Source organism: Tasmannia lanceolata, unplaced genomic scaffold, assembly GCF_043159265.1.
Source record: "Tasmannia lanceolata isolate RefF3 unplaced genomic scaffold, GAP_Taslan_0.1 ptg000008l, whole genome shotgun sequence".
Lineage (NCBI taxonomy): Eukaryota > Viridiplantae > Streptophyta > Magnoliopsida > Canellales > Winteraceae > Tasmannia > Tasmannia lanceolata.
The window spans coordinates 1,419,553-1,441,016 of record NW_027518685.1 but is presented as its reverse complement, the minus strand read 5'-3'; the positions used below and the strand labels follow the sequence as shown (position 1 = coordinate 1,441,016).

The window sequence follows — 21,464 nt, the reverse complement described above, 5'->3', positions numbered from 1 at the left end:
TTAAACTTTAATGAGCAACTTTATGAAAGAAGCGAGAGTATTCAAATTAAGTTCAAAGCAGTATAAGCTATTGGGTACATATGAAAAGTCTTCCAAGTCTAGTTCAATGAAATGTAAAATGCAGTAAACCATTTCACCCTCCAAATTTCTAGAGATTGTACCTTTGAGGCCAAGTCGAATTTGAAACCTTAAATTATGCCCAGTTTCTGGTCATATTTGTTGGTTGGATTTCACCAGCGTCTTTGCCATGTCCATATACAACTATATTTGTATTTGGATATGCTTGACGTAGCTCTTCCACATAATCTTCCTCCAATTTGTCGTCAACAGCAATGTCTCGAGAGTTATTCCTCGAAGCGACTAGCACAAGAGTCTCCAGGGAACTAGCATTCTCAATAAGAAACTTCAGAAGCTGCATCCCATTTTTATTGTACTTGAAGCTCGTCAACTTGACATATTTGAGATGGGGAATCGTATAATTAAAATGTTTGTACTGGTGTTGCTCAAATAGTTCCCAAGAAAATCCAAATCCGTCCGTAAATTCTAGAATCTGTAAAATTTTGGATCAATATCGAGAAGACGATGCATAAGAGTATGATGATAGATATAGAATTCAGTGACATGAACTAGACAAAAATTATAATTTATTAAGAGCCTCACATCAATGAAAACTCTCTCCAAATTTGGACAGTTGCTGAGGAAGAAGGATATCTGAAAAGGATTCGAAATACCCTCCGGCTCCATCAACAACTGAAATTCCTTTAGATTATGAAGAGCAAATGGTGCTACATTAAGCATTTCGCCCGTCGTATCTGGACCTAGGCACTGCAGTAACATTAAAACTCATTTTTATGAATCAAATACTAAATTGATAATCAAATCAAGAATGAAAGCCAAGGCCCATGACACACATACCTGAATGACTGTACTATTGAGTGTGAGGACCTCGACATGAGTGAGATCAGACATAAGCTTTTGTAAATGACCAAGTTCCTCCATAAGTCCCTCCCCTTCTATCAATTCGTCGAATTGAAGTACAAATTTTCTCAAACTCTCCTTCAACTTGTCATTATTGTTAGAGAGAGTGATCTTTATAAAGTAACCACAGTAATAGAAATAATTGAGATTTGGGGAGCCAATGACAAGTTCCTCTATTTCATCGCAATCTATTATGTTCAATGTATCCAGCTTCAAATGTGAAGTGGGAACTTCCAAGCGACTGAACATGGAACATCCCTTCATTTCCAAGCTCTGAAGAAACTTACAATCGGAAAATATGACTCGAAGTGCTTGTTCATCCAATCCGACTTTATATAGAAACAGATCCCTTAGAGAATGCAATCTTGTGAACTTAGGAGGGGGATTTAATTCACATGATGACAGTTCCAAAAATTTCACCGATGGGTTGTTAAAAATATTTAAGGGAAACTGAAAAGGCTGTTCTCCCTTGCGGAATTTCAGATCAAGCTCTTCGACCTCTTTACTCGCGGCAAAATCAATCCATTCCTCTAGTTTAGAATGTTCTTCCTCCGCATCTAAGAAGAGTTTGAGAGTTAATACCTTGGGGCATGTATGGAATGACAAAACATGATTGATTAATGTGGTGTAGTCTCCTCCTCTGCACCTTTTGGCAAATTTTTTATCAAAGTGAAGGTTGCGATTGGAAATATAGGAACCCTTGAATCTCCTCGAACGCTTGCCGATCAGCCTCACGGTGTTCATTGGCAAGAAAGAAAAGATGTTTTCAATAACATCATCGGGTAGATTAATGGGTTGGGCCATTTTGTTGCCACTGTGTTTTGAAGAAAGACTCATCAGAACTTTCTGTCTGTTCAAAGAACAAAAAGAATTTCAACATACAATGCAGACGTATTTCCTTCCCTGTACTGAAGCATTCCTTCCTAAAACATAATACTATGTACAATATTCATTTGGTAAAAGATATTTCCACACCCTTGGCATGCATTTTCACCCCTTCTATTTTTTCTTTTCCCCGCGCAAATGATTTTATTTGAGTAAAAATCAAACATACAAAAGAAGGTGGAAATGCAGCAATTTTTAGGAAAGACAAACATGAGGGGGTGGAAAAAATCATTTTCCTATGATTTTTGTTATTTTATATTTTTTAGCTAGCTTAACATGTAATTTGCTAAAATCATTTCCCTATTTTTTTATTGTTTAATTAGGAAAGACAAACAAGTGGGGATGAATAACATGCTTATGAAAGGCTAAGAACAATGCTTAAGAAAGACTAATACATCTCAATACTCTACCATATACGATCGGACTGCGATCTTACTAGAGAAAAAAACTTATTCATTATATAGTGTATGGCTTTGTGGTCCAGTCATTTTCAAAACACATTGTACGGCCTATTCCATAGGATGATCGAAACCGTCCATTTATTGGATGACAAGGTAAATAGGTTGCGCCCCAATAATCATTTCCATAGGATGATCCTAGCCCTCCGATCTATATAGGGACTGCACGTTATGGGAACCTCTATAGATTGGAGGGTTATGATCATCCCATGAAAATGACTTTTGGGGCACAAACTATTTATGATGTGGCCCAACAAATGGATGATTTGGATCATCCTATGGAGTGGGCCGTATAGTGCGTTTTGACAAATACCGGTCCATCTACACAGGCACACACTATATAAAAACTCCCATGTTTTAATAATTGCACAAACTCAGCTTATCTCTTCTTCTGAGTTTTTTTGGGAACTGTAATAACCTCTGAAAACCTTAGACAGTTACGTTGTTTAAATAACAAAAGATAAAGATGACTTAGTGCAATTATCAAAATACCGTTGCGCCAAATGCTACAGGAAATCAAAGGTACTGAAGATCAATAATGTACTGAAGAATTGTTTGTTTATAGGGGAGTGATAGTTTCCCCTCCTTTAACAGTTTTCGTTAACTCGTATGCTTTTGGAGTTGACTCATAAAAGTTAACGAAAACTGTCAAGGGGGTGGGGTGGCGGGTGGCGGGTGGGGGCGTGGATATGACTGCCCTGTTTATATCGTGTATATAAATGTATGTATGGATATTTAATTAGTGTATGACCCACACCAACCTATACATACACATCTATCTATCTATACTATAAATGTACACATACACATCTATCTATCTATACTATAACTCCAAAGGGTAAAGTGGCTTATCAGAGCTTGAGCGTCAAAAACTCAAGTGGGCCCACATTTTTGGGGTGATCCAAAGCATTCATTTGAAAGATCCTTACATGTATAGGGTGCCTACAAAAAATCAGGTCCATAGGATTACCCTAACACATCCAAAGTGGAGGGGGAAATGGACAGATACTGTTTCTCCACAGATTTGCCCATTTTTCCCTCCGCAAATGGAAGGTTAGGATGATCCTATGGACCTTATTTTTTGTAGGCACCCTATCCATATAAGGGCCTTTCAAATGAATGTTTTGGATCACCTTAAAAATGTGTGCCCACATGAGTTTTTGAGCTCGAGCTCAAAACACTTTCCTCTAAATGTACACCTATCTATTTTTACCACATATCTTTACATATACATATACTGACGTACATATATACATGTACCCCTCATATTTATGAAAGTAAATTGCCTTATCTACCTATATACTATCTATGAGATATGTATACCATTTCAAAATAAAAATCACCATCTTAGAAGACCAACATTTTTTTAAAGAGCTTACTAAAAATTAGAGATTTGTTAGGGTACATCACAGAAGGCATTTCATGGCTGGTCTGTCGCATGTCAAACCAGCCACCTCATAAATGAAGACAACAGCTTTTGTCTCCATTCATGAGGTGGCTGGTGTGAAATGCGACAGACCATCCGCGAAATGCCTTTTCTGATGGATGCTAGCAATTCCCTAAAAATTAATAGATTTTCCTTCTTCAAACCTTTTTCTTAGTTATTTCCTAACACTCTCTCTCTCTCTCTCTCTCTCTCTCTCTCTCTCTCTCTCTCCCTCCAAACCTAGACTTTGTTCAATCATTTAAACAATTCATTTGTTCATCCCAACCTTGGAGAGGTCATCCCCCCCTCCCCCTATCCTTAGCTTATCTTGCCTAATGGACATTTTGGAAAGTATGAAATAATGACGCAAAATACCCACAAATTGGAGGGTTAAATTGTCTAATAGGCGCGGACATCGTGTAGCTCCTCCAGATAAAAATAGTATTTTAGAACTTTTTCGCCACAAACACATGTTTCCATATAAAACTTTAAAATGAGGTTTCTTTTTTTATGCCCTAAAACTTTATCAACCCCATATGTAGGGCATACATGGAGTGCTAGTCTGAAGAGAGCACCTCTCGATGTCCAGCTAGCAAGTCTCTTGCAAAAAACTAATATTATAAGTGGGTATATGCTAAAACCTAGAAAAGAAAAGAAAATAAGAAGAGAAAAAAACAAGATTGCTAGCACAATGTTGAAGAGGGTGGCTTCCTTGGGACCGCTACTCCCTTCATGTGGTCCACTCCCTACATGCTGAAGAGGATTGTCTAACCTAGGGGTGCAGGTTTGGCCCTGTGAGCCCTGACCCACCCTGACCAGCCCTGAGCCCGAACAGGGACTGTGGATTTTCCAACCCTGAGGGCGGGTCAGGGTTCATTTTTTAGGCCCTGACTCAAGGTCGGGTCAGGTTCAGGGTTGATACCTCGGGTCAGTCCGAACCGGCCCGACCTTGTTTTATATTATAGAATTGAACCATCTGTGCATATTTCTTTTGTTAATGTTTTCTATTACCTTGAATTGATGTTACTTTAGATTATTATTATTAATTGTCTTTGTTGCCTGTCATGTTCTTGAATTCATATTGTCTTATTTTGTTCCCTTTCTTTGTTTATTAATCATTTTGTTCTATATGATATGTGGTTGCTTTATTTTTGTACTCTTAACAGGTATTTGCACTAGGGTCAATTAGGGCCGGCCAAACCCAATCAGGGCCAATAGGGAGGGCCAGGACCGCACTAAGCCCTGCAGGGTGGGCATTGGGTTGAGGCTTTTTGGCCCTGACTCAGGTCAGGACGGGTCGGGGCCAAGATAATGGGATCCAGGGTTGGGCTAGGGTTTTGAAAAACCCGGCCCAACCCAACCCTATTGTAGCCCTAGTCTAACCGGCATGAAGGTTGCATAGGGAGTGACAATCTCCGGGATACCACCTTCCATGGGTGTCATAAAATCAATTTCTCAAGAAAAAAAAGCAGTCTAACATGGGTCAAGTATCCAATTTAGTCGATTTGAGTATCCATATTCTTGAAGAAATTAATCAAAAATAGGTCTCATACATAAACAAAAAAAAAGAAATAAAACTCATTACCTTAAGGAAGATGATTGGGCAATATGATGCCTCTGAACTCACTGCAAATATATGAAGAGAGTAATGAAAGTAGCGAGCCCGTGAGGGGCAACAAGAACAGAAGGAACTAGGATGAGACTGAAAACTTGCAATCTAGGGCTTAGTCATTCAAATATTTTGTTTAGATATTTATAAAGAGAAGAGGGAGAGAGAGAGGAGGGGGGAGAGAGAGGGAGGGCTAAAATTAGTATATTATTAATATTATTTACCCCATTTGTCATTATTTAGGATAAGAAAGCGTGTCGAGCCAGCTAATATTTACAATTGCAATACATGCAATATCTAAGCGGTTGAGATTTTCGCCCCAATTTCTTGTCTAATTTGAGTAAAAGCGACTACAGAGATTATTGAAAATAAAAGGAAACTAAAAAGGTTGTAGCACGTTTTCTTTCTGAAATTGCCATTTGGCCGTGAACAACAAGACTCACAATCTGGTGACGACTTTATTGTATGGTAAGGATACGACAAAGTTGGAAGAAGTCACGGCATCACTCTTATCAAATGAGATGTGGAAGAAACATGTTCTTGGTGGAAGTGAACATCATGTGTTGGTTGTTCATGGTGGAAATCAAAGAAGAAGGTCGTCTGATAGGGGATCGAGAAAAGGCAGGTCATGATTCAGGGTCGGTGGAAAGGGCGTGCAATGTTACAGTTGCAAGGAATATGGTCACATCAAGTGGGATTGTCCAAAGCTAGTTGACTGTGGACAATGGTGTTACGAATACAGCAGTGGCGGTAACGTATGAGTAGGGTGAAGTGTTTGGAGACGGTCTCACAGTCTCCACATGTAATCACACTTCTCCTTATGATAAGTGAATAATGGATGTGGATGGGCTTAAAAGGGAATGAACACCCTCCCCTAACGGCTAGCTTTTAGGGGTGAGTTCTACCCGGGTCCCTACAAGTGGTATCAGATTCGAGGCGTGATAAACCCAGTATGCCCTCGATGATGGTGAAATTCCCTCGGGGAAGATCTCGGTAACCTCGGTGTGCCTCCGAGGACAGTGAAATTCCCTCGGAGAAGATCTCATAGTTCACACGTTGCTGCCCCATGGGGGGCAAGATTGTCCACTTGGCTTCCACATGGAGGGGGAGATTGTTGGGGGTTCCACGTGAAAGCAAAGATCCCACATCGGTAGATGAATGGATGTGGATGGGCTTAAAAGGGAATGTACACCCCACTCCCCCCCCACACTTAATGGCTAGCTTTTAGGGGTGAGTTCTAACCGAGTCCCAACAGTCTCGAAACAATAAGAAGTCCAAAGAAGTTTCATTTTCCAACACCATTGATCTTGGCCACTAAAATTCGTGCATGGAACACGAGAGAATAGTCAATTTAATTCAACAACAGAAGATTTAACGTATCAAGAAAATGAAGCTTTTGCAATCAAAGCTTCTCACCATTAAATAGGATGATGCAGTTCAAGGATGAAAATGTGACCACTGAGAGTAAAATAGACCAGAATGAAAACGAAAGAAAAATTGTTTTGGAGAAACTAAATGGGTGCAATCTCTTCCATCGTCTTGGAAGAGATACCTTGACCTTGGAAACTATGTTATCCTTTGATTAAGAAAATCACCAGTTTATATTGTATAATATAATTATATTACGACTATGCCACACTAATATTATCATAGTAAAACACCTATGTCATGAAGGATTTACTGTATACAAATGATGTCATTACTTTGTGTAAGATTTTTTAATGGACTTGCATAGTACATTCTTTGGCGTGTACAAAAATCGAATTTGTAGAGTAAAGAGCAATCCAGATTGGCTCATAGAGCGATAGTGATCAATAAGGTTTTGAGTCTGAAACACCTTAGTCACGTTTGTTCAAGTTAGAAGGGTTATGATAATGGGTTTTACATGTGCGTAGACCCAACATTAGCCCAATAAGTTAAGTGGGCTTACTTGAGGAACAAGAGTCCATAATTGGAGGACTCTAGGATTTCCTTTATTATTATACATATTGGGTTGATCCCTACACTCATACTGTGAGGACTGGCCCCACTGCTCTGGAAATGTGGTTTGAGTTTGTGTGATTTGATAAAATTTTAACTTTACAGTGCATTTTACCCCCAATTATAGAAATCAGTGGGTAAACTATACTGTTCTTCCATACATAACTAAATCACATAGAAGATGATAGAGTCACCACCTAGGAATGAACCTAGGACCCTTATATGATTGTTCTGGACCCTTATATGATTGTTCTAAGCGATCTCATCACTAAAAACTAGGTTTAGGCTTAGTTACAAGAATGGAAGGTGCTAGGCACCATTCTCTCGCCTAGGAAATCCCAGTCTCCGGATAAATTCTACCATTTTAGTAAGATCTGGTCCCTAGAATTATGGGATTTAGGTTCTGGAATAAAAAATTTATAGATTTCTATTATGCGTAAAACTTACGATTGTAAATTAATTGGATAATCGTAACTCGTAAGTACTAAGACTTACGATCCTGTAAATAATGTATGATCTTAAGATCTGGAGTTCCATCCAGTTTTTAAATTTAAATTGCCCAAGAAACTTCAAATCTTACAATCGTAGGTGTTACTGTGTTAGTTATAAATCGTAAGCTAACACTCATAATCATAAATCTGAAGTTTCACAAGAAACTACTGCAATTCACTAGATTTTTAGAATTCCGATGAATTCCAGTGGCCCTAAAGGTTCGGAACTTTATTTATTTTCATATTTTACACTGAGCTTATTCAAGATCTCATCTGAAATTCAAATTCCCTTAGCTTTTCACCTTAGATTTATGGGAATTGTGGAATAACATCTATAATTCTTATGATCAGATAAAAAAACAGAGAAAAGAGAAAGAGAAAAGGCTAGAATTTGACTATTTCTAATCCTGATTCTAATTGAATTAAGGGAAGGCCTTGATATTTAAGGTTCTTGGAACCCTAATTTCCATGGCTTTAACCCTCTCTATTCTAATTCATAACAGTAAAGAACTGGAAATAACAAAAAAAGGAGAAGAAAATATATCTACTGATGTTTATCTTCGCATTTCCGAGGGGGTCGTTCCTCAGCGCAATCCTTCCGATAGTCTAGCCGGAAACTTGTGGTGATCACCTACTAGAATTCCAATCTCTATTATAGAATTTCTCAGACTAGAATTCTCAGAAAAATCCTTTATGGTCCAATCTCTACTCTAGAATTCCAATCAGATTCCGGTCTTCTCTAGTGATCACCAACTCTCTAAATTCTGAAAGTGAAGAAATTTTTCCAATTTAGGAGAATTTTAAGCTAGAAACTATTCTCCCCGAACTCACTGGCCGAGGGCCTTTTTATAGATGCCGAAAATGGGAAGAAACTGGTTGATTTTTTTATGTTTGAGACTAAAAAATTTGAAATTTATGATTTGGAGCTAGATCGTATTATCGTACGAATCTCTTCTTACGATTTTGGCAATAAGTTACGATCGTAAGGCTTGTCTAAGTTCTGGAAACTGTAAAATACTATGGGTATTTGTTGGTTTCTGGGTTTGATCTCAGGAATCTAGTTTAGACAAGTTCTGAGGACTTTTAGATGTATTTTAACGCACATTTCTAGGCCGCAAAGCTTGATTTTCTTCCACTTTCGTGTCTACCAAAGACGAACAATCAACTTGTTCAAAGTACCTAAACTTCCCTGACTCATCACTAGCACCATCCTCGCGGCGACCTATCGATGCTCCGAACTTGGAAAAATGAGGTAATCACATCAGATTTCTATTCCTGCCCATTGCAATCAACAAACGGTTATTACGAAGAGAGAAGAAGACAACCCGAGATCCTTTTTTTCATTTTGCAAAGGATTGAAATTCGTGGTTCAAGCAAGCATGGACTGAGGTATTTATATCCGATCTTTTCTGCCTTTAACTTGTTCAATCGCATGCCTATGGTTTGATCACCAAACGTTAGTTTTTCATACTTCACTTCAACAATGAAATGAGATAAAGTCGGTTGTTTCTTTGAACAATATGAGGCCAAACTTTAGCCAATGAGACATGAAATAGATCACCGATCATCGAGGCAACAATGATACGAGTAGAATACGTAATTCACATGGTTCAGAGGTTTTTATTTTTCATTCTAAATCTCCATAGGAGAAGCCTAGTGGGATGACTTGTGCGAAATTGCCGAGACACTCCCATAGTATAAATATGGAAAATAATATTTCAGCCTCACTCTACCATTTTCACCTCATTTTGTTTGTTTTTTCCTGAAAAGTCAAACATAGGGGGGTGTAAATGTAATCATATTCAAGAAAAGACAAGCCAAAGAGGGTGGAAACATTATGAGACACTGTCCCAAAAAACTTCAGAACTTAGGATATGGATCCAATGAGCACGCTTCGATCCACCTCTTATGTCCAAATCCTATCAATTAATGTCCGGGTCCTTTTGGCTCCATTGGACCGTTTGGATCCATTGACACCCCCATATGTATAGTGATCAAGACGATTGGCATAGTGCACCACCACAAGAATGACGCTACAGTTCATTGGATATTCACTATTGCTCATTTTTCACTCAATTTCTTCTTCTTCTTCTTTTTTTCTATTCGACCATTGTTGAAAAATAAGATTGTCCAATCATTTTTATTTTTGCTTACTTTTGCTCGATCGATTCCTTTATTTGTTCCCCAAATTTTTTTCTTTCCGCAACTTAGAGGACTATAATATGATTATGTTAATTTAGAGGGATAAAATTGACGCCCGTCTGAATAAAAACCGGATAGGGTTGGTTCAAGTAATCTTTTTTCGTGTGTAAAGAAAAAGTAGGAAATTTTAGAAATATTTTTCCTTTCCTAACTTTTCTGGAAAATTCCTGCAATCCAAACAGAACCCAAGGGTAATTTTGTGCAAAACTCAAAACCCTGATCTCAATCTTTTTTCTTGCACTAGTCTTAGTGCAAGAATTTTCTTGCACTAGTCTTAGTACAAGAAAAAGGTATGGATTAAAACCATTAGTGCAAGAAAAAGGTATGGATTAAAACCATTAAGACTTCTTAGTCACCTCCCATCTGTCAGCCATTTTTCAGTGCAAGAAAGACGTGGATTTCAATCAACCCCCTCATGTCAGTTTTGTGCTCCTACCACTTCATTATCATTTAATAAAAGGTTGAAAAGGCAGAGGTTTTGTTCCCCAAATTCAAATCTTATTGAGGATATTGGCTGAGTGGTTTATCTTTTATTGTCTTTGGAGTTAATTATCACTCTAAAAGGATTAAAAGAAATAACCTTCTTAATTACACTACACTCAAATCTTCCCTCTAGAAAAACAATGCCCATAGCTTTACTGGATAGCAGCTTCTTTCCCCTTTTAGTTTCTTCCCTCCTCCTATCTGTTTCTTACTCAACATGCCTTACAAGCTTCTGTCTGTCTTGTACTCATTATGGTTTATGTGCTTAGCTCCTAAAACTTTCTCTAAGGTAGGTTTTCTTAAATTTCTCTATGTATCTTTGTCAAAATTTGTTATGTATTTTAATTGATGATTATTCGGCGATTTAGCCGGCATCTTCGACTGCATTGGAACGGATCGTCTTCATGGAGAGAACGCTAGATTCGGCTCGTGTGAGAGAGTCTAAGAATGTTCATACTCTGGCTTCTGTGCTTGGAAGGTGAGGTTGACGGTCTATAATCATTCTATGTGAGAGGTTAAGTATGGTTTTAATCTTTAAAAGCTTGCATATTTGAGTCATAACTGGGATGAGACCTCTCAGTTTGACCAAAATGGAGGGAATTCCTTCACTTAATGAAAAAATATTGAAAAGCTTAAAAAAACCCCATTAAATTGATTGGCAAAAGCTCATTCGACTCAGCCATGTCCATGAAAAAACTCTTCAGTCTCCAAGCAAGTTCAAGAGTTTAGCTTGGCTATTCAAAACATTGTTAATGGGCTATTTATGGCATCTATCACTCCTCCATACCCATATAACACCTCAAGAAGATTGTTAAGGGGCTGTTTGTTTTGGGTTTTGAGAACAGATTTTGTGTCCGATTATTGGGCAGAAAATTGTGTTTAATTTTACGTCAAATAATCATTTCTGCACCCAAAAAAAATCAGTTCTCAAAATCCAAAGCAGACAGGGCCTAAATGATTTATTTTAAACATGGTGACAGTGACAAAGAAGCGAGGAAAGCCATAATCTACACATTCGAGAACATAATCGATGGTTTCTCTGCAATTCTTACAGACCCACAAGTAGAGGCACTTTCAAGTAAGTCTCGCAACTGTTCCTCTTGTAAAAAAAAAAAAAAAATATATATATATATATATATATATATATATATATATATATATATATATATATATATATATATATATATATATATATATATATATTAAGTCTCGCAACTATTCCTCTTGTAACTAAGGCTCTATTCACTTGCGTTTCTTGACGAGACCTTGATAAGACAGAATTCTGGTGTTCACTTGCTTTACAGGGAAAATAGAATTACACATGTGGAATATTTGCAAAAAACAAAAAAGGGCATGGAAAAGCCCATTTTCCCGCCCTTTAGGGATTTCATTTCTAACCAAAAACACTCGGATTTCGTTTCCCTGGAAAACTAGTGCAAAAAGAGGGCAAGCAGTTTCCTTGGAAACCTTTTCCAGCGCAAGTGACCAATCTAGGGAAACTTTTTCCTGCATAGCTTTCTTGGATTTCTTTTCCTAATGCCACGTCAGATTCCCGGGAAACCAAGTGAACAGAGCCTAAGATCATCTTTAGAATATCAACAAATTATGTTCAGTTTATTAATTGGAAATTATATTTCCACTCGTTTTTGTTTCTCTTTTCCTGAAAACTGACTTTATTTTCAGAAAAATAAAATAAAATAAACAAGTATCAAAATATCATTCTCCTTGGACCATCTTTAGAAACAACACCTCTTTTTTTCCCTGCAGAGCAACCTGGAGTACTGAAGATCCTTCCAGCACCAATGTACCATCTTCCACAAGGAATGATCCCATAATTTCTTTATGTCCAAGTTACAACATTGTCATGTATCAAAAGAGGTATTATAGTTAAAAACTTTATATTTAAATTTTAGTCAATGTGTTATATGAAGAGGACTAGGCAGATAGTACCTTTGGGAATGGGATCAATGGTGATGATATAACCTAGGGTCCCACCCGCAGACATGTATGTGCAACCAAGGGTCTTGATTTTGTAGAATATAATAAGGCGAGACATGTGGTCTTCCTCTCTGCCCACCTTGCATGGCCTGGGAAAGGACTGTGACTAGAATCCAGGGATAGGCTATCCTCATGCTGAATAACCTAACCTCGAGGTTATTTAAAACCTTATAAATTTAAACAATATGATCATTCCTTGTATCAAAACTTGTTAGAGATGGAGACCAGCCTAGTTGGAAAAAAGAACCCATATTCGTACCCTACTTGCAATTGTATCTGCAAAGTAGTGGCATTTCTTTTCTCTCCGTTAGTTGTCAAGAATGCTTTCCTTCGTGGTGATCTACAAGATTAGGTTTATATGAATCTCCTCATGATTTGTACTACTTAAACAAAAAAATGCGAAGCGAGGATTGGAAACATTTTGGGAAAATTAAGAAAATAAAAGGCACTGCTTTCCTATTTACAGCAGATATTTACAACACTTTTTTTTTTTTTTTTGAATAAGACATAACAAAAACATGGAAGGATAGTAAAATGCATGAGTTTTCTAGATTAAGATGGGGCTTATGAGTGTGAAATCCAAAATGCCTCTTCCCAACATCTTTGCTTATAAAATTTCCTCCGGAAAGAGAAGGGAATTCTCCACAATTGCAAACTCACACTTTGTTTAATACTTCGGTCTTGATGAAGAAAGAACATATGTCCTTACTAAACAACCCTGAAAAGCCTTATTAAAATAACCTTGCCATTTCTTGCAATTAGATGCACTACCTAGAAGTACTAAAACTGATACAAGCATACTGCTCGACACCTAAGCCATGGCATTCAATATAGTATAAGACAATGAGCACTCGAGTTACATAAGGTCTCAAGTATTCAAATTAACAAGAGTATAACTAAAACATGTTTAACCCTTTGGACTTTGGCTTTCTTTTTCATTTCTCCTTTGATAACAAATTGCACCTTTTAGAACAGATTCTAGTATAACTAAAACATGAATTACTAGTGAAATTTCCGTATTGCCAAAACAGCCATAACCAAAAGGCTAGTGAAATTTGTATATAGTGTCCGGACGTGCACGCTCATAATAAAGGTGCCACCCTTGATATTTCTAATAATCATTGCTATGGTCTCTTCATCGGTGAGGATCCTCTATTCTTTCAAGTTCTATACCAGCTCTGATATCAATAGAAGCTGGAAAAAGATTTGCTTTGAGATTGAAAGGGAGGACCCGATTATTTCTAGTTGGGTGCCGCCTGATCTTGGATGCTTTAAACTAAACTTTGATGGATCTAGTATGGGAAATCCTGAGCCGGCTGAGGTGGGAGGTTTGCTTAGAGACGAGTAAGGTGTAATTAAATGGGCATTCTGAGGATCCATTGGGGAGAAGGATGCTAATGAGGCAGAGGTTAGAGCAGTTCTCCAGAGAATGAGTGTATAGCAGATGATTGTCTCCTGGATAGACTGTTGGAAGGGAATAGGGAGTATCCGTGGAGATTTGCGGACTTTATTGACGAGATTCGTGATCGTGTGGATGGCCATCCCGTATATTTTCAGCACGTACGCCGCTCGGCCAATGGTGAGGCAGATCGTTTAGATAGGGATTGGGGTGAATCGGGCATCTTTGGAGATTTTGCCTGGTCCAATTTGTTTAGAGACATAAAAACCAAGTATTTTTGTTTGTTAACGACCCCATTGGGGCAGTTCGGCAGAGGGGTAGCTTCCAGGGGAACCTATCAAAAAACATTGTGGGGCCATCATTATTGGATATCCAAACCATTCATTTGTTGGGCTCCACTTAAATAGACAATGTAACAAAAATCATCTTCATAAGAATAGGATGATCCTAACCCTCCAATCTGTAGAAGTTTTAAATGGACTGCAAGTTATAGTAACCTCTTCATACGACCTATAAATGGAGGCCCAACAAATAAGAATATGTAACCCAAAAACAGCAAACTATGTCAACACACTTTCTTACAAGAAAACAGGCACAATAAACAAAATTATACAGGAATAAATAACCAAGATTACTAATAACATTACCAGCAAATATTTTAGAACGCAACAAAAATATATTACAGAAACCAGCCACAAATCAAATGCATCTCATAAGCGCAAGTCTTAAAACCACAACCAAATCAATTTAAAGCATGATAATATCAACAAAAAGCCAAATAATTACATGAAGTCATCTAACCAGAGCGAAAGGGATGGTAGAGTTTTTCTGTATTCCTATTTTATTTGAATGATAGTTTCTTTGGGAATGGTTGACTGCTCATCAAAACTTAGGCTTCTTTTTAATTGCCCTCCTAAAAAGTAGGAGGGGGCTTCGCTTTATATAGTGTAGATGTAACTCAAAATAATTACCTAATACAATTACAATGATTACTGCCTCTAGGTAACCTGATTGAGGAATCAGTCAAATTTCCCCCATTGCATTCTGCCCATCAACCAATAGTTCAACATAAAACACAAGGACGCGAGAGAGAGAAAAATTCCTGAGGGGGAAAGTGACTTGCAACAGGAAACACCCTTCCAGCTACTTTCTACTGTTTGCAGTCTTAACCTTGTTCAGGTTGGCAAGCTCTTCAATCAGTTTCTTCTCCTCGCTGCTTAGCCTCTTTGGAATTTCAACCTGGACACGTACCAACTGATCTCCCCTCGTGTTACGCTTCTCAAGCGAAGGTACACCTTTCTTCGCCATCACCAATGTTGTGCTAGGCTGGGTCCCAGCTGGGATCTTCAAATCCACCATGCCGTCCACTGTCGGGACTTTGATCGTTGTCCCCAAGATTGCGTCAATGTACGACACCTTGCAGGTATAGAGAATGTTGGTCCCGTCGCGTTTAAGTACAGGGTCGGAGAGAACGTCGATGAAAACATAAAGGTCTCCGGGCTCACCACCTCTTCTACCCGCGTTCCCTTCCGATCGGACCCTCAGTCGGCTACCAGAGTCGACACCAGCCGGAACTTTCAAACTAATCCTCTTTGATCTCCTCACACGCCCATCCCCTCTACATGTGTTGCAAGGCGTGGATGATTCACCAGTTCCGCCACAGGTCGAACAAGTCATTACCTGCTGGAACACGCCCAATGGAGTCCTTGCTGATGAGACTACCTGGCCTTGCCCCCCACAAGTGTTACATTTGGTTGGCTTGGTCCCAGGTTTGGCACCGGTCCCCTCGCAGGTGCCACAACTCTCGAGCCGGGTTATCTCGATCTCTTTTTCTACACCGAAAACTGCTTCCTTGAAATTCAAGACAAGATTGTAGCTCTCGTCATCACCTGGTATTGGCCTGTTCCTAGCAGCTCTGCTACCCCCTCCCATCCCACCCATGCCTTCAAATAACGACTCAAATAGATCAAAGGGGTTGCTGAAATCCTGCTGCATGAGAGAAAATCTATTTGGTGAATTACAACTCATGGTATCTAACTATTCAAAAAAAAAAAAAAAAAAAAACAAGTCATGGTATCTAGAACAGAAAAATATATTTGAGAAAACACTTTTTCCCTGACGAGGAACTTACCCCCATGCCTATACCAGCACCTTTCACCCCAGCCTCTCCATACTTATCATACAAAGATCGTTTCTCATCATCTGACAATACCTGTATGATATTATCCATTAGCAGCACAAGTAAAAATGCTCGGGTAAATTGTAAATAGAGATAAATTGTAAAATCGGAATACCTCGTAAGCATTGCTAATTTCCTTAAACTTCTGTTCCGCTCCAGGTTCTCTGAAACGGTGAAGAGAAGAGGAACAGAATGAGTCCTCAACTTCCGATATATAATTGAGAATTATAGAAGTTCAACAGTAACATAAGCAAACATGAATGCCAAGGATCATACAAGTGGTAAACTATATAGCAAGATAATCAATGCCATTATTAATAAAAATAAAATAAAATACTTAGACCAAAGGGCATGGTCTTAGCCTCCGTCCATGACTATGCCCAAGCTGAGGCAAACAGACCCAAATGCAGATGCAAACCCGCAAACAAACACTGACAGATGCACAACAGGCATAAACACACATTTGATGATTTATGACAAAGCTTATTAAAGAAGTAAATTACAATAAGGATATTGATTGCTCAATACTTTATATCGTCTTAGACACACACGCTAACTAGAATATCAACTAACTCATTCATTTACCTCAAAACATGCATGAAGGAAATTCATGTCAATATTTCCACACTACGATCTCGATAATTATATGGGGAGCAATTAGAGACAACACCCCCTACAAAATGCTTACCAGATTAATCAACTAATGAATTATTTGCTGAAAAAAAAAAAAAAAAGAGGACAAGCCTCAGCTTCATTAGAAACCTTCCAACACTTATCCACTCCTCTCTCGTTAATCATTAAGAAAAAACCTACAAATAGAGCTATCATCAAAGTTAAGCATAAGTATCCTACCCACAGTACCTTCCTAACAGAAGCCGTTTCATCATAAAAGTCCTGCTATTTTCTTCATTCCAAACTGAACATCACTTAGGCATGAGGCCCCCCATAGAATGCATGCATTCCAAAAAGGTCAAGTATCCATTCTCTAAATAAGTCCACTGCGTTTGCAAGAAACCCATCTTATATCAAATGAATTAAGAAAAAAAGCACCACATTCTTCTCCTCACCCTACAATGGATGAATTCATGATCCACAAGTTCCTCTGCTTCCTCAAACTATATATATATATATATATATATATATATAGAGGAATAAGATTGTACGCTCGACCGTACCTAACTTTAGGTACGGTAGAGTGCCAAATCACATGGGTCCCCCATTTTTGGTGGGCATCTAAACCATTCATTTGCAAGGCCCCATCATAGATAGGGTGCATACCAAAAATCAGCACCATTGAATCATCCTAACCCCTCCAAAATTGGAGGCCAAAATGGGCAGATTTGTGGACAAACACTGTCTGTCCATTTTGGCCTCCACAAATGGATGGGTTAGGATCATCCTATGGAGCTGATTTTTGGTATGCACCCTATCTATGATGGGGCCTTGCAAATGAATAGTTTAGATGCTCACCAAAAATGGGGGACCCATGTGATTTGGCACTCTACCGTACCTAAAGTTAGGTACGGTCGAGCGTACAATCCTTTTCCTCATATGAGGAATAAGATTGTACGCTCGACCGTACCTAACTTTAGGTACGGTAGAGTGCCAAATCACATGGGTCCCCCATTTTTGGTGGGCATCTAAACCATTCATTTGCAAGGCCCCATCATAGATAGGGTGCATACCAAAAATCAGCACCATTGAATCATCCTAACCCCTCCAAAATTGGAGGCCAAAATGGGCATATTTGTGGACAAACACTGTCTGTCCATTTTGGCCTCCACAAATGGATGGGTTAGGATCAACCTATGGAGCTGATTTTTGGTATGCACCCTATCTATGATGGGGCCTTGCAAATGAATAGTTTAGATGCTCACCAAAAATGGGGGACCCATGTGATTTGGCACTCTACCGTACCTAAAGTTAGGTACGGTCGAGCGTACAATCCTTTTCCTCATATATATATATATATATATATATATATATATATATATATATATATATATATATATATATATATATATATATATATATGGGAAAGGTGTGCGTACTCGGTCGAGTAGATAAGCTTATCTACTCGGTCGGGTTAAAAACAGTGGGGGCCCACATTTTTGGGGTGATCCAAACCATTCATTTGAAAGGCCCTTACCTAGATAGGGTGTCCACAAAAAATCAGCCCCATAGGATCATCCTAACCCATCCAACAGTGGAGGGAAAAATGGGCAGATTTGTGGACAAGTTGTGTTTGTCCATTTTTCCCTCCACTGTTGCATGTGTTAGGATGATCCTATGGGGCTGATTTTTTGTGGACACCCTATCTAGGTAAGGGCCTTTCAAATGAATGGTTTGGATCACCCCAAAAATGTGGGCCCCCACTGTTTTTAACCCGACCGAGTAGATAAGCTTATCTACTCGACCGAGTACGCACACCTTTCCCTATATATATATATACATATGAAAGAACGGTTTCCACACACTTGTGTAGATAAGTTATCTACACACTAGCTTAAAATACAGTGGGGGCCCACATTGTATGGGTGATCCAAACCATTCATTTGAAAGGCCCTCACATAGATAGGGTATCCACAAAAAATCAGATCTATAGGATCATCCTAACCATTCCAACTGTGGAGACAAAAAATGGACTAATTTATGAAGGTTTATACAAGTCCATTTTACCTCCAAAAATCGTAGGGTTGGGATGATCCTATGGATCTAATTTTTTGTGGACACCCTATCTATGTGAGGGCCTCTCAAATGAATGGTTTGGATCACCCAAACAATGTGGGCCCCCACTGTATTTTAAGCTAGTGTGTAGATAACTATCTACACAAGTGTGTACGAACCGCTCTCTCTCTCTCTCTCTCTCTCTCTCTCTCTCTCTCTCTCTCTCTCTCTATATATATATATATATATATATATATATATATATATATATATATATGAGGAAAGTGTCTCTAGTCGGCCGACTAGAGATCATTCTCTAGTCCGCCGACCAAAAGTACATGGGTCCCACCTTATTTGGGTGATGCAAAGCATTCATTTGATGGGCCCTGACATAGAGAGGGTGTCCACAAAAAATCAGCTCCATAGGATCATCCCAACCCTACGATTTGTGGAGCTTAAAATGGACGGATTTGTGGAACAAATGGGGATTTTAGCTCCACAAATCGTAGGGTTGGGATGATCCTATGGAGCTGATTTTTTGTGGACACCCTCTCTATGTCAAGGCCCATCAAATGAATGCTTTGCATCACCCAAATCAGGTGGGACCCATGTGTTTTTGGTCGGCGGACTAGAGAATGATCTCTAGTCGGCAGACTAGAGACACTTTCCTCATATAGTGTGTGCTCGACCGCACCTAAGCTTAGGTGCGGTCGAGGGCCTAAACACATGGATCCCACACTTTTTGTAGTGATCAAAACCATTCATTTGCAAGGCCCTATCATAGATAGGGTGTGTACAAAAAATCAGCTCCATTGGATCATCCTAACCCCTCCAAAAGTGGAGGGCAAAAATGGGCAGATTTGTGGCAAACGGTGTCTGTCCATTTTGCCCTCCACTTTTGGATGGGTTAGGATGATCCTATGGAGCTGATTTTTTGTACACACCCTATCTATGATGGGGTCTTGCAAATGAATGCTTTGGGCCATCCTAACAATGTAGGCCCACATGAGTTTTTGGCCCTCGACCGGACCTAGGCTTGGTGCGGTCGAGCGCACACTCTTATTCCTATATATATATATATATATATATATATATATATATATATATATATATATATATATATAGAGAGAGAGAGAGAGAACGGTTTCTACACACGTGTAGATAAGTTATCCACACACTAGCTTAAAATACAGTGGAGGCCCACATTGTTTGGGTGATCCAAACCATTCATTTGATCGGCCCTCACATATATAGGGTGTCCACACAAAATCAGCTCCATATGATCATCCTAACCCTTCGAACCGTGGAGGCAAAAAATGGACAGATTTGTGAAGGTTTATACACGTCCATTTTACCTCCACAAATCATAGGGTTGGGATGATCCAAGGGAGCTGATTTTTTATGGACACCCTATCTATGTGAGGGCCAATCAAATGAATGGTTTCGAATACCCAAACAATATGCCCTCCACTGTATTTTAAGCTAGTGTGTAGAAACCATTTTCTCATATGTGTATATGGGTCCGACAAACTGACCCTCCACCCTATCTATGTTGGGAGTTTGGCTTTTAATGGATGACATAACCTACACTGGGTAAGACAAACTGTCTCTACATGATCCCTTTCAAGTAGGTTTCATCACAGGGTTCATTTCTTCCTTCAAGGTCAGTTCTATCCTCATCATTTATTGATTTTGCTCAATTAGTTTGATGATCAAATGTCCCATGTGGGCAATCGGATGATCAGTGACTCTTTTTATCACATTTAAAATATTTGGAGGTGGTATTTCGCGATTTAGATCTAAGAAATCTATGACCCGTGCTCGTCTCACCTACTGATAGTCGTGTGGCAGCTCTTAGAAAGGAGAGGGATTCAAACAACTAGCTAAGTGGTCTCTAGTGGATGTAGTGGGGCCTCTGTCAAATGTCCTTCTGCATCGACTTGCGTACCACATGTAGATAGAGTGGGCGTGTATTCCTAAGGGTTACGACACTTTCGAGAGCCTCAAGCTCGATATCTTAGCTCATGCGATTAAGGGAAACTGTAATATTCCCTAACATGTTCGAGTACTGGTTCAACATAGCATGAGCTTGTTGTTGCCAAGTCCCTCGGGATTGGACTCATATTAGCCCTGATGTGGAGCATTAACCCTACTAGCCAAAGTCTGTATGTGTTTGACCGATGTACTGGACAAACCTACGAACACATGGAAGACAATAGGGCACCTGTAAGCCCAATGGTTCCCACCCTTGGCATTTCCTTCTTGTTTTGATGATTCCAAACACAAGTGATTTTTAGTCACTAATGTGTTTGATTATCTTTAGTTATAGATCTCATTAGTGTGCATTCAAGGACGCTTGGATCGAGGCCAAGAAGCTCTAACTGGACCATATTTGGAGTGCCAAAGTCAGTGAGAGATCCAAGGAGCAATGGTGGACTTGAAGAGGAGAATTCAAGAGAAGATCAAGTGTGTTTGAGTCCATTTTAGAATGTATAAGATCCATCCTTAGATTAGGTTTATTGAGGCATAAATAAGTCACTAATAAGGTCCCATATAATACAAAAGAGTAAGCTAAAATCAATAGACCATAGTTCCCAAGGGTATGCAAAAAACAAGCACTAAATTGGAACATACTTAGTTGACCATTAACCTTAATCCTAGGAAAATTAGTCCAAAATATTTTTAAATATTTTTGAAAATATTTTAAAC

At 38.9% G+C, this 21,464-nt stretch overlaps 3 protein-coding genes across 4 annotated transcripts in view; 1 reads left to right on the top strand and 2 right to left on the bottom strand.

Moving 5' to 3' along the window:
* On the bottom strand, positions 1 to 5,461 carry LOC143882510 (FBD-associated F-box protein At1g61320-like). The gene is made up of 4 exons (XM_077385992.1): positions 5,333 to 5,461; positions 916 to 1,828; positions 661 to 825; positions 1 to 550 (listed from the first exon to the last, which is right to left on the bottom strand). Exons 2-4 carry the CDS (start codon positions 1,813 to 1,815, stop codon positions 194 to 196), a joined length of 1,422 nt encoding a protein of 473 aa, XP_077242107.1. The 5' UTR covers positions 1,816 to 1,828; positions 5,333 to 5,461; the 3' UTR covers positions 1 to 193.
* A 5,076-nt stretch (positions 5,462 to 10,537) lies between these two features.
* On the top strand, positions 10,538 to 12,582 carry LOC143882509 (subtilisin-like protease SBT3.11). The gene is made up of 4 exons (XM_077385991.1): positions 10,538 to 10,801; positions 10,881 to 10,990; positions 11,493 to 11,590; positions 12,280 to 12,582. The coding sequence occupies exons 1-4, from the start codon at positions 10,730 to 10,732 to the stop codon at positions 12,345 to 12,347; spliced, it is 348 nt and encodes a 115-aa protein (XP_077242106.1). The 5' UTR covers positions 10,538 to 10,729; the 3' UTR covers positions 12,348 to 12,582.
* A 1,945-nt stretch (positions 12,583 to 14,527) lies between these two features.
* LOC143883869 (chaperone protein dnaJ A7A, chloroplastic-like) overlaps positions 14,528 to 21,464 on the bottom strand; it is a 29,814-nt gene continuing 22,877 nt past the window's right edge. Inside the window, exons 6-8 of one of the 2 annotated variants that reach the window (XM_077387188.1) lie at positions 16,204 to 16,252; positions 16,041 to 16,121; positions 14,528 to 15,898 (exon numbers count right to left, since the gene is read on the bottom strand). In XM_077387188.1, coding sequence (XP_077243303.1) covers positions 15,053 to 15,898; positions 16,041 to 16,121; positions 16,204 to 16,252 — 976 coding nt within the window. In that variant the 3' untranslated portion in view covers positions 14,528 to 15,052. The remainder of the gene's footprint in view (positions 15,899 to 16,040; positions 16,122 to 16,203; positions 16,253 to 21,464) is intronic. The other variant, XM_077387189.1, reaches the window with a different exon arrangement.

Bases quoted from the DNA above. Each gene is read 5' to 3' on its own strand.
- LOC143882510 (XM_077385992.1), bottom strand. From the start codon at position 1,815: ATGAGTCTTTCTTCAAAACACAGTGGCAACAAAATGGCCCAACCCATT. The intron at 826-915 runs GTATGTGTGTCA...ATGTTACTGCAG, and splicing joins TCAATAGTACAGTCATTCAG to TGCCTAGGTCCAGATACGAC. The intron at 551-660 runs GTGAGGCTCTTA...AAAATTTTACAG, and splicing joins TGGAGAGAGTTTTCATTGAT to ATTCTAGAATTTACGGACGG.
- LOC143882509 (XM_077385991.1), top strand. From the start codon at position 10,730: ATGCCTTACAAGCTTCTGTCTGTCTTGTACTCATTATGGTTTATGTGC. The intron at 10,802-10,880 runs GTAGGTTTTCTT...TCGGCGATTTAG, and splicing joins CTCCTAAAACTTTCTCTAAG to CCGGCATCTTCGACTGCATT. The intron at 10,991-11,492 runs GTGAGGTTGACG...ACATGGTGACAG, and splicing joins CTGGCTTCTGTGCTTGGAAG to TGACAAAGAAGCGAGGAAAG.